Raw genomic sequence first — 14,955 nt, 5'->3', positions numbered from 1 at the left:
ATGCAAGAAAAGAGCACAAAAGCATCAAGTATCCAAACTGTGCTACATACCAAGTAAAGCCAGCTCTATAGCGGTATAGCCTGCCTTACCGAGCTACATGCCAGGCGTAGCTAGCTCTGTAGTCAGGCTGACCACGCTATAAGCCTGACCTCGCAAGGTCTATAGCCCAGTAATTAAAAATCGCGGGTTAAAAGACTCCAACCCCGATTTGGACTGAGGGATTTTGGCCCTAACATATAAATTCTTTCCAAACGAGTTGAGAAAGGGTTGGACACTATTTTGGAGAAGAAAAAGGCTACGGAGCACTGTGGAGCGAGAATCAACGGTCATATTCACCGACTTCTCAAATATCGCCGCCGACGAGCTTCCGTCAGAAATCGGTTTGCTTCTTCTCCTAATCTTTCCTGTTTATTTTTAGTCTTTTTCCTTTTCTTCCATTTCTTATTTTCTCCTTCATACTGCTTCGTGAATTAACCTAACACTTACTCTAATTATTTTAAGAAATCTGTAATTACTCATTCTTTGATTTGGCGTTTTAAAGAGTTTAGTCGTCGTTACCGGATATTGCCGAAAACCACGCCGGAGAATAATAAGCAAAATCTTCGTGCTTCTGGCCACAATAGTTTCGTAAATTCTTTGTCGTTTATCCTATGCTTTTGTTGGGTTTCAAAATATTTAAGCTTAAATCTCAGTAACTTGTTGTACTTCCACTTAACTAATCTATTTTGGCATTTTCCATATAAAACTATTATTCTTGGCTCTTGTTATTGTTGATCTATTTTCCAGACACCACTCAATTGAGCTACACCCTTGGTTTTTCATCTTCTGAGTTTAAATTTGCTGAAAAGCTTTGCTCAATTAGATCTCGTTTTCAAGTGACTTGTGGAGCTCGCTGATCTAGGTCCATCATTTCCTTCTCATGCTTGGTCTCCATGGTAAAAGCCAGATCTGACCATTATTGGTCCGAAGAATACTAACGCATTCTCTATTAGTTACTTTTGGGGCTACACCAGTGGTAGCGGTGACGACCCTTTTTGGTTTTTGGGTCGTGGTATTTTTCTGTGTTTTCAGGGAAATTCTCGAAGTTGTTGGAGACAAGTTGGGCGCATGAGCACTAGCAAAAGAGAGCAACTTGGACGAGCGTTAGCAAAGGGCGGTGGGAAGCGGTGCGTGAGCTTGCAAGTACATCGAGTACTGCAAATCAACACATGTTTGGTTCTCGGGAATTGGTACCTCCCGTTCTACTGTTTCCCTTTTGGTGTTAGCTAAATTGATGTTACTTTAGTTCACAATAGTTAAATCATTCAACTAGTGTACTGGTAGTCACTTGTTTCCTTCTAGTTTGATTCGTTGTCCGTTGTGCTCTAGCGAGTCTTCTTTAGATTTGTCGTAGGTGTAGTGACTGCAGTCTGGGATGATAGATTAAAGGCATTCCCTCGGGTGGGGCAGAGTGTGGGGCAAAGGGTGGGGCCGGGGTGTGGGTCGGGAGGCAGGGGAGGTAGAGGGGGCAAGGGAGCCTATAGGTTGAGAATCGGGTCATGGAACATAGGTTCGCTAACGAGTAAGCCTATAAAGTTGGGGAAGATCCTTCAGAAGAGGAAGATTAATATAGCGTGTGTCCAAGAGACTAGGTGGGTCGGATCGAGGGCGAAAAACGCGGATGGGTATAAGTTATGGTACTCTGGAGTCGTGAGGGGTAAGAATGGAGTAGGTATCCTGGTAGATAGCCATCTTATAGAATCGGTGGTAGAGGTCAGGCGTGTGAATGATAGAGTAATCACTATTAAATTGGTGGTGGGTGAGTGTATTTTAAATGTCGTTAGCGCGTACGCGCCGCAAGTAGGCTTGGATGAGGAGATTAAAAGGCGCTTTTGGGAGGGGTTGGATGACATCAGTCGTAGTATTCCTCCTTCCGAGAGGTTATTCGTAGAAGAGGATTTCAATGGTCATATTGGGTCGTCTGCAGGTGGTTATACTGAGGTGCATAACGTCTTTGGTTTCGGGGAACGGAACGGAGGGGGCACTTCGCTGCTGGATTTTGCCAAGGCATTCGATCTAGTGATTGCGAACTCAAGTTTTCCGAAGCGGGAGGAGCATTTGGTTACTTACCAAAATTCGGTGGCGAGGACTCAGATTGACTATCTCCTCCTCAAGAGATACGACAGAAGGTTATGCGAGGATTGCAAAGTTATCCTAGGTGAGACCTTTGCAACACAACATAGGCTTTTGGTGATGGATATTAGTATTATGATAAGGAGGAAGCAGAGGTCAGTACGAGACCGCCCGAGGATTAGGTGGAGCGCCTTGACTAAGGATAAAGCTCAGGAGTTGGAAGGAAGGTTGTTGGCAATGGAATCTTGGAGAAGTAGTGGGGACGCAAACAATATGTGGTCGACGATGACGGACTATATAAAGAAGGAGGTGAGAGAGGTGTTAGGGATATCTTCGGTCCGTACCGGTGGCCACGAAGGAGACTGGTGGTGGAATGCAGTTGTCCAAGGTAAAGTGGAAGCGAAGAAGGTGGCTTACCTACAGTTAGTAGGGAGCACTAGCGAGGAGGAGAAGAGAGCGAACATTGCGAGATATAAGGAGCTAGGAAGGAGGCGAAGATTGCAGTGACAGAGGCTAAGACGGCAGCTTTTGCTCGTTTGTATGAGGAATTAGGGAACAAAGTAGGGGAGAAGAAGTTACTCCGACTCGCTAAGGTGAGAGAGAGAGAGAACAACTCGAGATCTGGACCAAGTGAGGTGCATAAAAGATGATGACGTCTAGGGGTGTTCATAAAAACCCAAAAAACCGAACCAAATTGAAAACCAAACCAAACCGGCCAAAAAAACCGATACTTTTTGGTTTAGTTTGGTTTTGGTTTTGAATTTTAAAAACCGATCAAATTTGGTTTGGTTTTGGTTTTAATCAGAAAAAAACCAAAAAAACCGAACCAAACCGACTATAGGATTAGCTATTTCAAATTTATTATTACACTTATATGAACTATACTAAAGTGCAAACTATTAACATTTACCATAAATTTTCTGAAACTTTGAATACATATATATATGTATACAAAGTTTCAGAAAATTTATGGTAAATGTTAATAGTTTGCACTTTAGTATAGTTCTTTACCTTTACATTCTAGTTTGATTGATAGTTTTCTTTTGTTAAGTGTAAGAATCCATTTCGCGTTAAAAATAATATATTTTTAATTGAGTCCTTAAATTATTCATCACTATTAGATTAAATTATCATCAATATATCTTGGTAAATAATAGATTTTTCAAAGGGCAATTGATTTGATAGAGTTGCGTTGAAAATGTGGTTGTCGGAATATGTGTTTGGTAGTGTATGTCTTATATTTAAGAAAAAACCGCCAAATAACCGAAAAAATCGAAAAACCGACAAAACCCGACATAAATTGAATCGAGGAAAAACTGACTTAATTGGTTTGGTTTGGTTATAATATTTGAAAAACCAACTTACTTGGTTTGGTTTTTTTTTTAGGGAAAAACCGATCCAACCCAAACCATGAACACCCCTAATGACGACAAAGTTTTGATGGAGGATGACCAGATTAAGAGGAGATGGCAGACCTACTTTCATAAACTTCTAAATGAGGATGGGGATCGGGATATTGTACTAGGTGAATTGAGGAATACCGACAACCCCTATGAATTAAGTGATTGTAGGGACATTGAGGTCGATGAGGTCATGGAGGCAATGCGTAAGATGAGAAGGGGCAGAGCTATCGGGCTAGATGAAATTCCGGTTGAACTTTGGAGGTATGTGGGTAGAGCAGGCTTGGAATGACTTACTAGGTTGTTTAATATTATATTCAAGACTAATAGGATGCATGAAGAGTGGAGGTGGAGTACAATGGTTCTGTTGTATAAGAACAAAGGCGATATCCAGAACTGTAACAACTATAGAGGTATCAAATTACTAAGTCATACCATGAAAGTCTGGGAGAGAGTGGTAGAAATGAGAGTGCGAAGGACGATGTTTATTTCAGACAACTAGTTCGGGTTCATGCCGGGGCGATCTACTACAGAAGCTATCCACCTTATTAGGAGGATGGTGGAACAATACAAGGATAAGAAGAAGGATCTCCACATGGTATTTATCGATCTAGAGAAAGCGTACGACATGGTTCCTAGGGAGGTCTTATGGAGATGCTTAGAGGCTAAAGGGGTCCCGATTGCCTATATTATGGTGATTAAGGACATGTATGATGGAGCTAAGACTCGGGTTAGGACAGCAGGAGGCGACTCCGAGCACTTTTCGGTTGTTACGGGGTTGCACCAATGGTCTGCGTTCAGCCTTTTCCTATTTGCCCTAGTGATGGATGTCATAACGCATCATATTCAAGGGGAGGTGCCATGGTGCATGCTATTTGCTGATGACATAGTCCTAATTGACGAGACACGATGCGGCGTCAGCTAGAGGCTAGAGGTTTGGATACATGCCCTTGAGTCAAAAGGTTTCAGGTTGAGCAAGACGAAGACGGAATACCTCGAGTGCAAATTTGGGGCCGAGCCGACGAAAGCGGGAGTGGAAGTGAGGCTTGATTCTCAAGTCATCCCTAAGAGGGGTAGTTTCAAGTACCTTGGGTCAGTTATTCAGGGGACCGGGGAGATCGACGAGGATGTCACACACCGCATAGGGGTGGGGTGGATGAAGTGGAGGTTAGCGACGGGAGTCCTATGTCACAAGAAAGTGCCACCGTTACTGAAAGGTAAATTTTATAGAGCAGTGGTTAGGCCTGCCATGTTGTATGGGACCGAGTGTTGGCCGGTTAAGAACTCACACATCCAGAAGATGAAAGTTGCAGAGATGAGGATGTTGAGGTGGATGTGCGGGCATACAAGGAGGGATAAGATTAGGAATGAAGATATTCGAGAGAAGGTGGGTGTGGCCCCCATGGAGGACAAGATGCGAGAATCAAGACTCAGATGGTTCGGGCACATTCAGAGGAGGAACACTGATGCACCGGTGAGGAGGTGTGAGCGCCTAGCTGTGATGGGTACGAGGAGAGGTAGAAGGAGACCTAAGAAGTATTGGGGAGAGGTGATCAGGCAGGACTTGGCTCGACTTAGGGTTACCGAGGACTTGGCCCTTAATAGGGAATTGTGGAGGTCCAGTATTAAGGTTGTAGATTAGGGAGAAATTGTGAATATTTCTACAGCGCACTAGAGTGAGACTAGCCAGTTAGGAGTTAGTCTTAGGATGCTACTGATCAGCTACTGATGATGGGCTTTATCTGTTGGTTATTAGTGTACTTTACATATTTCTCGTGTTTCCTATATTTCTTATATTGCTGTTATTTTGTTATTTTATGGTATTTTATGTTATGTTATGGATTTTATGTTATTTTATTATGAGTCTATTGATAGTACTAATATAGCGTCTCTTGTTGCTTTCTTGAGTCGAGAGTCTCCTGGAAACAACCTCTCTGCCCCTCGGGGTAGAGGTAAGGTCTGCGTACATATTACTCTCCCCAGACCCCACTTGTGGGATTTTACTAGGTTGTTGTTGTTGTTGTTGTTGTTGTTGTTGTTGTTGTTGTTGTTGTTGTTGTTGTTGTTATCTCCTTACTTTGTAGTTTAATGTCTTTGAACATCATGATGATTGTTGATACATTTATGGGTAGCTAAACTTTTTAATCTAGGGTATAATGGAACATATTGGAGGATGATTTTCTATTACATTTAATATAGATTTGCCTTTAATTTTACTTTACTTGTTCAACTATATTTTCGTTGTTGATTGAAGAGCTCTCAATTAACTGTGCCTATTTAGTGTGTATAGTGCTCGAGAAAGAGTAAACATTTAGGTAGTTGTTGAATAACACCACTCCTAACGTATTTAAGAGATCAATACGGAGGATTTCAAAGCGGGGTTAGAGATAATGAAACCTTTGTGCAATCGTAGTGAGCGATGTATTAGTTCGAGAGAATACGTATAGTAAATTGTGGTAGTTTCCCGAGAGAGAGAGGGAGAGGGAGAGCTACGACACCCAAAATACTCACGATTGATAGAGAATACTTAAACGAATTTGTAGAAAACGTAGCGGGGAAAATTTCGACAATAGGGAAAATCATAACCCTAGACTTTTCCAAATCTTGTCCACAACATTTGCTCTGTTAGTTATAAATTACTACATTTTAATTATTTTGCTCTTAGTTAGTAAACATTCAAATCGTTATTTAATATTTCTGAAGGTTGATTACTTGAATTCGTGCGAAACTAGTTATCGTAATTAGTCGGTTAATTTTCTGTGGGATTTGACTCCAGACGAATTATATTTACAACGACCGTTAGACCTCTTTGGAGGCATAGTTAGATGTGATCACATACAAATAAGTCCATAGTTGGTAAAATACCACACAATACAAATAATATTACGAGTTTGCATTTCAGTAGCCTCATAGTTATTACTGTCAAATTGGACCTTCTTTATCGATGACTATGTGAAAAATGTATTGATAAATGCTAGTAATTACTTCTCGACCAGCTAGAATTTATACACGTTAATATTGTTGGTTGTGAAAAGACATGACTAGCAGGGTAGCGGAATATAACGTATGTTTCTAGTCAAGAAATTATGTTGGATGGACTTTATATTTTGACCTCGTTAAAAAATATTTTGAGAAAATAGTCACATGTCACAATTTTTTAAGTATTCTCCCAAAGCATCAGGAATTTTGAGGATTACCAAATTTTCAGCCATAATGCTGAAAAATTCTAGTGATCCCTCAGGATTTTAGCTTTAAAATTCTACCAACATACTTTAAAATTTTATCCAACGTGCTTTAAAATTCTGCCCTACGAGCTTTAAAATTCTAACGATGGGCTTTTTTCTGAGAACTTTGTGTTGTTAAGGTCAAAGTATTAATAATGGCAGAATCCAATTTGTGCAAATCGCCCCTCTCAACCGTTATCCTCTAATTTTCATTTAGTCATATAGTCCGTGGCCCATGCTAAAAGATGATTTTTGAGAAAATAAGCAACTGACACTACGCTGAATGGAACTTTTCAGATCTACCATTTATATTTTGCGCTCATCAAGAAAATTTTTAAGAAGCCCGAATGCCCCGGAGGTGTGAGTGGTTGGTTTCGGCGGGTTCTAGGAGAGGTAAAGGGCGGCCTAAGAGGTATTGGGGAGAGGTGATCGGGTAGGACATGACGTGACTTCAGATTTTCGAGAACATGACCCTTGATAGGAAGGTGCGGAGGCCGAGCATCAGGGTTGTAGGTTAGGAGGTAATTGAGCATTTTTCTATTTCGTACCGGGTGTAAGGCTAGTCTGATAGGGTTGTCTCTTATATTGCTAGTGGTTAATGTTGTGTTCACACTATTCTTCCTTTTTTTTTTAATAGTACAAGGCCTTATTTACTTGTCATTGTTATTGCTTTTCATCTATCTCTTTTCGTCTTTTTGAGTAGAGAGTTTATCGAAAACAATCTCTCTACTCTCGCGAGATAGGGATAAAGTCTGCATACGAACTACCCTCCCCAGACTCTCCTTACAGGATTTTACTGAGTTTTTGTTGTTGTTTTATTGTAGTCTCGCGCCAAAATTTTAAAGCAATTTTAGCAACATGCTTCAAAATCTGGCAGCGTACTTCAAAATTATGGCAACATGTTTCAGATTCATGAAAGCGTGCTTCAAAATTTGGGAAGCAAGGTTTAAAATTCTGACAATGTATTTTAAAATTTTAAGCAGTGCTATTTCTCAGAAACTTTCTTAACGGTGTCAAAATTTAAACGCCACTAACTGATCCTATTAGTGCAAATCACCCAAATAAGTAGAGGGAGTTAAGGCTCATTAAACTGCTATACTTCAGCCCATCCGTAGCCTAAGCCCAGTTTGGTCGCGGTACGTGAATTCCAGCCCATCTTTGTAATGGACTGAAAAATTTCGACCAATTATCATAAACTTATGGTTTCCAAACAAAATGTTAACTTAAAAACAAACTTTTTCCTTCCTATACCATATATGAAACTTTATTATCAAAAATGTGCATAGTTTCATATTTACCCGTTATATTCACAGTTATTTTATAAAATATATACCATTCATTAAATATCAATTATTAGGAGCTGATTCCTTCCTAATTAGGCGCGCTACAAATCTGGAACTAAATATTCTTCCAGATATTCCTATTTAGGCGCGCTACAATTATGGAAGTAAATATTCTTCTAGATATTTTTCACCATTAACAACCATTAAAAAGTTGGAAAGCTTTGAATTCAAATTTGGGTTTTCAAAAATCATTATTTGTTTGGATTGGGTGTTGCTGAAAATAATCAGGAATATGGTTTGAAGTTTATATCTCAATTTTGAGGGGTTTTGGTGAAGATTAGACTTGGTTTTGACTGAATTTCAGATTGAACCTCAAAGAAGAAGAAGACATATTGCAGAAATTGTAGATAAATTGTAGATTATTTGTATTCTGATTGTAGATGCTTTATTTTTTATTTTCACAAATAAAAAATGGCTAAAACTTCTACAAATCTTCTGAAAAATGCAATTATGTCAAAAACCACAATTATGCTACAATTGAATGGGAATTGGGATATAAAAATTCAATGTACTCAGTTTGTAGATATTTTGTAGATAAATTGTAGATTATTTGTATTCTAATCGTAGATACTTTATTTTCTGTTTTCACAAATCAAAAATGACTAAAACTTCTACAAATCTTCTGCAAAAATACAATTATGTCAAAAATCTCAATTAAACTGCAATCGAATGAGAATTGGGATATTAAAATTTAATATACCCAGTTTGAAGACATTTTTGTAGATGAATTGTAGATTATTTGTATTCTGATTGTAGATGCTTTGTTTTCTGTTTTCACAAATCAAAAATGACTAAAACTTCTACAAATCTTCTACAAAAAATAATTTACAATTTCTTCTTCTTCTTCTTCTTCTTCTTCTTCTTCTTCTTCTTCTTCTTCTTCTTCTTCGAGTTTCAATCTGAAATTCAGCCAAAACCAAGTCTAAATCTTCACCAAAACCCCTCAAAATTGAGCTATAAACTCCAAAACATATTCCTAATTATTTACAACAACACCCAATCAAAATAATGATTTTTGAAAACCCAAATTTAAATTCTTTCGTATTCGGATCTCTTATCTCCGCAACATATCTACCGCATGGCCTTCTCCTTTCGCCTAAGTATCTGCAATTGTTGTGTTGTTCCTCTACATTTTGAGTACTCCTTATATTGCTGTCATTCTTTCTTGGTTTTGTGCTCTTGTTATTTGAAGAAGTGGATGATTTGATAATATTCATATTTAAGTTCATTAACGTGGGGGGGGGGGTTTGGAGGAATATACGGTAACCTTAATTAAGGAGTGATATATGATACATTAATTGTACAGTTAAAATACATTATGATATAGAATTGATAATTATGTATACTAAATGTAATTAAATCAAACCTTAAACATAGGAGGTAATATAGTTTCTTATATGGAATAGGAATGTAAAAAATCCACTTAAAAATGGGGAGAAATTAAAAAATAGCCAGATTTACAAGTGGTCATTTAAAAATAGTCACACTTTCAAAAGTAATCGAAATTTAGTCACTTTTCATGTAAAGATAAATCTGAACGAAAACACTATTCAAACTCCGGAAAAATACTCAGTCATAATATACTGGAGTTCCAGTATATTATACTGGTACTCCAGTCTAATATACTAGAGTTTCGTTCTAATATACCGAATCCAGCATAATATACTAGAGCCAACAAAGTATATCAGTCTAGTATAATATGCTGGAAGTTCATACACAGGTGCACCGAACTCTAGTATATTATGCTGGACCGATCTCTGTTGCAGCAAAATAGTGATTATTTTTTAATGACTTGGCAAACGCTGACTATTTTTGAATGACCAGTCCGAAAACTGATTAGCCCGTGCTATTTTCACTTAAAAAAGTGGTCAATTTACCATAAGTGTTATAGGCCTCAAATAACATCTATATAAGATATTATTTTCCTAAGAGTCCTTTGTAGACTTTAAGCCATTAGACTTTAAAGTAGAAGAAGTGTTGTAAGCACGTGATTTTTACCCTATATGAGAATTACTCCCAAAAAATTCAAAATAAAATGATTTTCCTTGATGCGCAATTTTGAGAATTTTGTGACATTTTTGGATAATTATTTGTATTTGTCTGTGCATGTTTATTTGTTAAATTAATAAAAAATACAAAAATATGTCGCATTTTGCATGTAGGATTTAATTCTACAATTTTTAGTAATTAAGTTTGTTTTACAAAAAATAAAAATTACAAAAATAGGCATCTTTTGCATTTTTAGCATGTAATGTCCAAATATACAATTTTATGCTTAATTATTACTTAATTGTGCGTTAATTATTATTGGGAGTTAATTTGCGCTTTTATAACTTGATTTAGTTCTTAATAATAATTTAAGTATATTTATAATTTAGTTTTAGAAAAATAAAAGAAGAAAAGAGAGCAAAAAATAAAGAAAAATCGGATTGGGCCACTTCTTCAAATTTCAACCCCCAGGCCCAAATAATTGTCCAACCTTCCTCACGACCCGGTCCGCCCCATTAACCCAAATACCCAACACCCTTCTTCATTTTTTTCAAAACACAAAACAAAAACAAAAAAAAGAAGAAGCCAAAACCCTAAAAAAAACCTAAAGAACCTACCCGCCCCCCTCCACCTTCTTCTTCTCCAAAACTAAACCACCCCAAGCTCCCCTCCCTAGCAGCCATGGCTGCCTCCCCATCGACAACACACACACACACACATACACAACAAAACACACACACACACACACACACATGTAAACACGTGATTTTTGCGCAATATGAGAATTACTCCAAAAAAAATTCAAAAATAAAATGATTTTTCTTTGGTGTGCAATTTTGTGATATTTTGAATAATTATTTGTATTTGTCTGTGCGTGTTTATTTGCTAAATTAATAAAAAATACAAAAATATGTCACATTTTGCATGTAGGATTTAATTCTATAATTGTTACTAATTAAATTTGTTTACAAAAAATGAAAATTATAAAAATAGGCATCTTTTGCATTTTTAGCATTTAATGTCCAAATATACAATTTTATGCTTAATTATTACTTAATTGTGCGTTAATTGTTATTTGGAGTTAATTTGCACTTTTATAACTTAATTTAGTTCTTAATAATAGTTTAAGTATTTTTATAATTTAGTTTTAGAGAAATAAAAGAAGAAAAGAGAGCGAAAATATAAAGAAAGTCGGAATTGGGCCTCTTCTTCGATTTCAAGCCATAGGCCCAAAAAATGGCCCAATCTTCCCTACGACCCAGTCCATTTCGAACTGGGTCGACCCAGTCCATAACCCAATATCCTATTATCTTACAAACAACACAAAAAAAAAAAAAGAGAAGAAAACCCTAAAAAGACCTAACCAATCCGCCACCCCCTTTCCTATCTTCTTCTTCTTCTCCAAGTTTCTCAAGCTCCCATGGCTGCCCCCCCACAAACCCCAGCCTGCAACGTCGACCAGCCTCCCCCACGAACGCCCCCTCACCCCGTCACTCACGCACACACGCACCAACAACTCCATAGTTGCCCTCCTCCGTCAAACTTCGTCATCGTCGAGTTTGAGCTCATCCATGGCTTCCCCTACTGCGTTCAGCTGCTTCTCCTTCTTGCTGCGTTCAGCTTCTTCTTCTTCTTCGTGTTTTCGTCGTCATCCATGTCGCTGCTACTTCTGTTTCAACCAAACATGACCGAACTGCTGCTGCTCGCGCAGCTGCGTTTCAGCAAACACGCCGTCATCCAAACACGCCTATCGCCGTTGCTTCTCCTCCTTCCTCCGCCGTTGCTTCTGCTTCCTACGTAGTGCTGCTGCTGCTCGTTACAGCAGGTGTTGGACGGACTGCTGCTGCTGCTCGTCGCGGCAGTAGTTGCATGACTGCTTCTACTTCTTCTTCGTCTTCGTCGTCCTTCGTTCGAGCTTTGGTCGAGGCTTGGACAGATTTGTTTACAATTGAAGTTCGTTGTTGATTCATTTCCGGTTAGTTGGTTTTTGAATCTCATTTATTGTCCGTAATTTTTGTTCGTTATTTTCGGATCCAAAATCGTTAAATGATTTAATCCTTGTTTTGTTCGTTGTTCATCGTTGAAATAATTTTCTAGTGTGTTCATGTTGTTTGTTAAATTAATTTTCAGATTTCAAAATAGAAGTTTAATTAGTTGTTTTCATATTCATTTCATGTTTGTATTATTGTTTAAATGAATATTTGTTAGTTTGATGTTTGTTAGATTCAAATTGAAATTTAATTAACTATTTCTTCAATTTGTTTCATGTGTTTATGTATTGTTAGAAATTGTTAATATTGTTAAGTTCAAGCTTAAGTTCATAATTGTTTATTCGTCGATCTTGTTATTTGTCTAAAAAGAATTTAGTTGTGTTAAAGGAATATATTGATTTAATCGTTTAATCCGTCATGTTTGTTGTGTTAAAATAGATTCATTCATGTTCATACTTTGTTTGGATGATCTTGAATCCGAATTTTGTATAGTTTGATTTCTTGTTTACCATTTATGATTATTTTTTGAATTGTTCTCATAATCTTGTTTAAAGTTTAATATAAGAATTGTTTGTTGTAATGTTGTTAGAGTTGATTTTAAGTTCAATATGATTGAATTTAGAAATCTTCATACTTTGTTTGTTGTTGTTGTTGAATCCAAAAATAGGATTGTTTGTTGCTAAAATATTGTTCAATCAAATTTTAGTTGTTCTTTGTTGTTCAATTCGTGTTCATGTGATTTGTTGTTGAAATGTTGTTAAAATCGTGTTCATGTGATATTGTTGTTATGATGTTCATCCGTGTTCATATTGTTGTTTGAACATTGTTAGAAATTGATCATATTGTCTATATTTTGGTTAAGTTTGATTAATTGATGTGTTATAGCTGATGGGTAGTTTGGTAAATTTGTAGTACGTTCAGGGGTAGTTTGGTAATTTCAGTAAGGTCGGAGGGGGTAGTTTAGGAATTGTACATTTTGAAATTGTTTATTTGAAGCATGGGGGACAAAATGAAATGGGGTGGGTTGTGATATGATTATTTAATATAAAGGGGGGACAAGATTTAATTTAAAGGGGAATCTTGCATTATTTTAAATGAAGCATGGGGGACAAAATGAAATGGGGTGGTGTGATATGTTTATTTAATGTAATGGGGATGAGTGGAAAGATAATGGGTTGGGTAGAGAAAAAGTATGGATTTTAATTAATTGAAAGGTTTATGGGATGGGTTATAAGAAGAAGTCTTGAACACAAGACAATATAGAGAGAAGAGAACAGAAGAGATAGAGAAAAATACACAGATACAGATAGAGAGAAAAAAAAAAGGCTGAACATTTAAGAGAAAGAAAAATTTCGAAAAATATTTAAGCTTTCAAAATAAAAATAAAAGCTAAAAATCTTCTGTTTTTTTTTCTTTGTTTGAAATTAGTATCAATGGTTGTTGTTTCATTCAAAGCTTAAAGCTTTTGTTTTTTTGGGATTACTACTCCACCGGTCTGTTACTGGGTTGTTACTGTTGCTGGGCAGTTGTTGCTGTTACACTGTTATTACTGTTGCTGATTTTCATCTTCATTTTCTTTTGCTTCCAAATATCAGGTACATATCTTTAAAACTCATGTTGTGAAGAGCTTCAACATGGCAAGTAAATGAAGTTTGGAATTATAAGGATGTCTTCTACTCATTTAAATTTTATTAGTTTAAGTTTCAGTTTTGTTTTAGTTGGTTAATATAGTATTAAATCAATTGGTAGATTAGTTCTCTTTCTTAATAACAAATGGCTTAGTTATTTTAGGAACGCGATCAACTCATTTCTTTTAATATATGAAATAATGTCAATGATTTTTTACAAAATATAGAGTTAGTGTTTGCAAATATTCGCATAGGCAGAATATAAGAATTGGTTTATTTATCTCAAACCCAATCTTCGTAAGCAAAATTAACCAAACAATTATAACCTCGGACTAAAAACAAGTGGTGTAAAAGAAGGATGAGATTTATAGATTGTAACTTTTTAAGTCAAAAAATGTGTAAATAGCGTTTGCTCCAAATATAACAATGAAAATTCTTCAAAAAAATATTACTTCATTTATTAAATCAATTGTTTTCCTAAGTTTTATACGCAATTCGCTTTTTGGGTAGATAAATATTGTATTTACCATAAAAATGGTAGTATTAATCACACGTTGTTTATTTTTATTTTATTTTTATTTTACTCTTTAAACTCATGGTTTTTGAGGAATATAATTCACACGTAAAAATATAATTTGCGATCAACACTTAATGAATTGTGAATTCTTTTCAAGGAATTTAGAGGCATCTCAAATAGTGATTTCTCATGACTCTTACATTTAAAAATAGATGGATGCAATAAACATTTGTAGAGAATTTATATTACTGTCAAGAATATTTGCATAATTAAGGATGCGTTCGCGTGACTTGATTATACTTCTAAAGGCGATTCGGATTATGCGTTCGCGCAACTTCGAGCAAATTTTTAATAAAAAAGGGTTCTTCGGAGATCATCAATATTAATTTCATATAACCCGAGATGTGCAGTTCACTATTTAATCATACAAGAGCGACAGACGTTCTTAATTTTATTTAAGCACAATTTCGAACTTAAGTCTATTTTTATAATAATAAAAAAGAATTTCGAAAAAAAATAATTATATTATCAATATCATTGTGTACACGTGCGCGTGACACAACTCCGCATGTTTTAAAAATATAATTTATAACACGAATATACGTACGCGTGATTCGATTCAAAGAAGGGTCTTTAAATCTAAATAGAAGCGGTAACAATAAAATCATGCAATAAAAATGTATTTAACAAATCAAAATAATCAAGCCAAACACAACAGTTGAGCGACCGTGCTAGAACCACGGAATTCGGG

The 14,955-nt window shown here is 36.4% G+C and overlaps 1 protein-coding gene across 1 annotated transcript; it reads left to right on the top strand.

Moving 5' to 3' along the window:
- Positions 1 to 2,619, top strand: LOC138880190 (uncharacterized). The gene is made up of 4 exons (XM_070159864.1): positions 1 to 28; positions 787 to 875; positions 1,072 to 1,166; positions 1,824 to 2,619. Exons 1-4 carry the CDS (start codon positions 1 to 3, stop codon positions 2,617 to 2,619), a joined length of 1,008 nt encoding a protein of 335 aa, XP_070015965.1.
- The last annotated feature ends 12,336 nt before the right edge of the window (positions 2,620 to 14,955 follow it).

The sequence above is a fragment of the Nicotiana sylvestris genome, chromosome 10 (assembly GCF_000393655.2).
Source record: "Nicotiana sylvestris chromosome 10, ASM39365v2, whole genome shotgun sequence".
Classification (NCBI taxonomy): Eukaryota; Viridiplantae; Streptophyta; class Magnoliopsida; order Solanales; family Solanaceae; genus Nicotiana; species Nicotiana sylvestris.
This window is presented reverse-complemented; position numbering and strand designations above follow the sequence as displayed.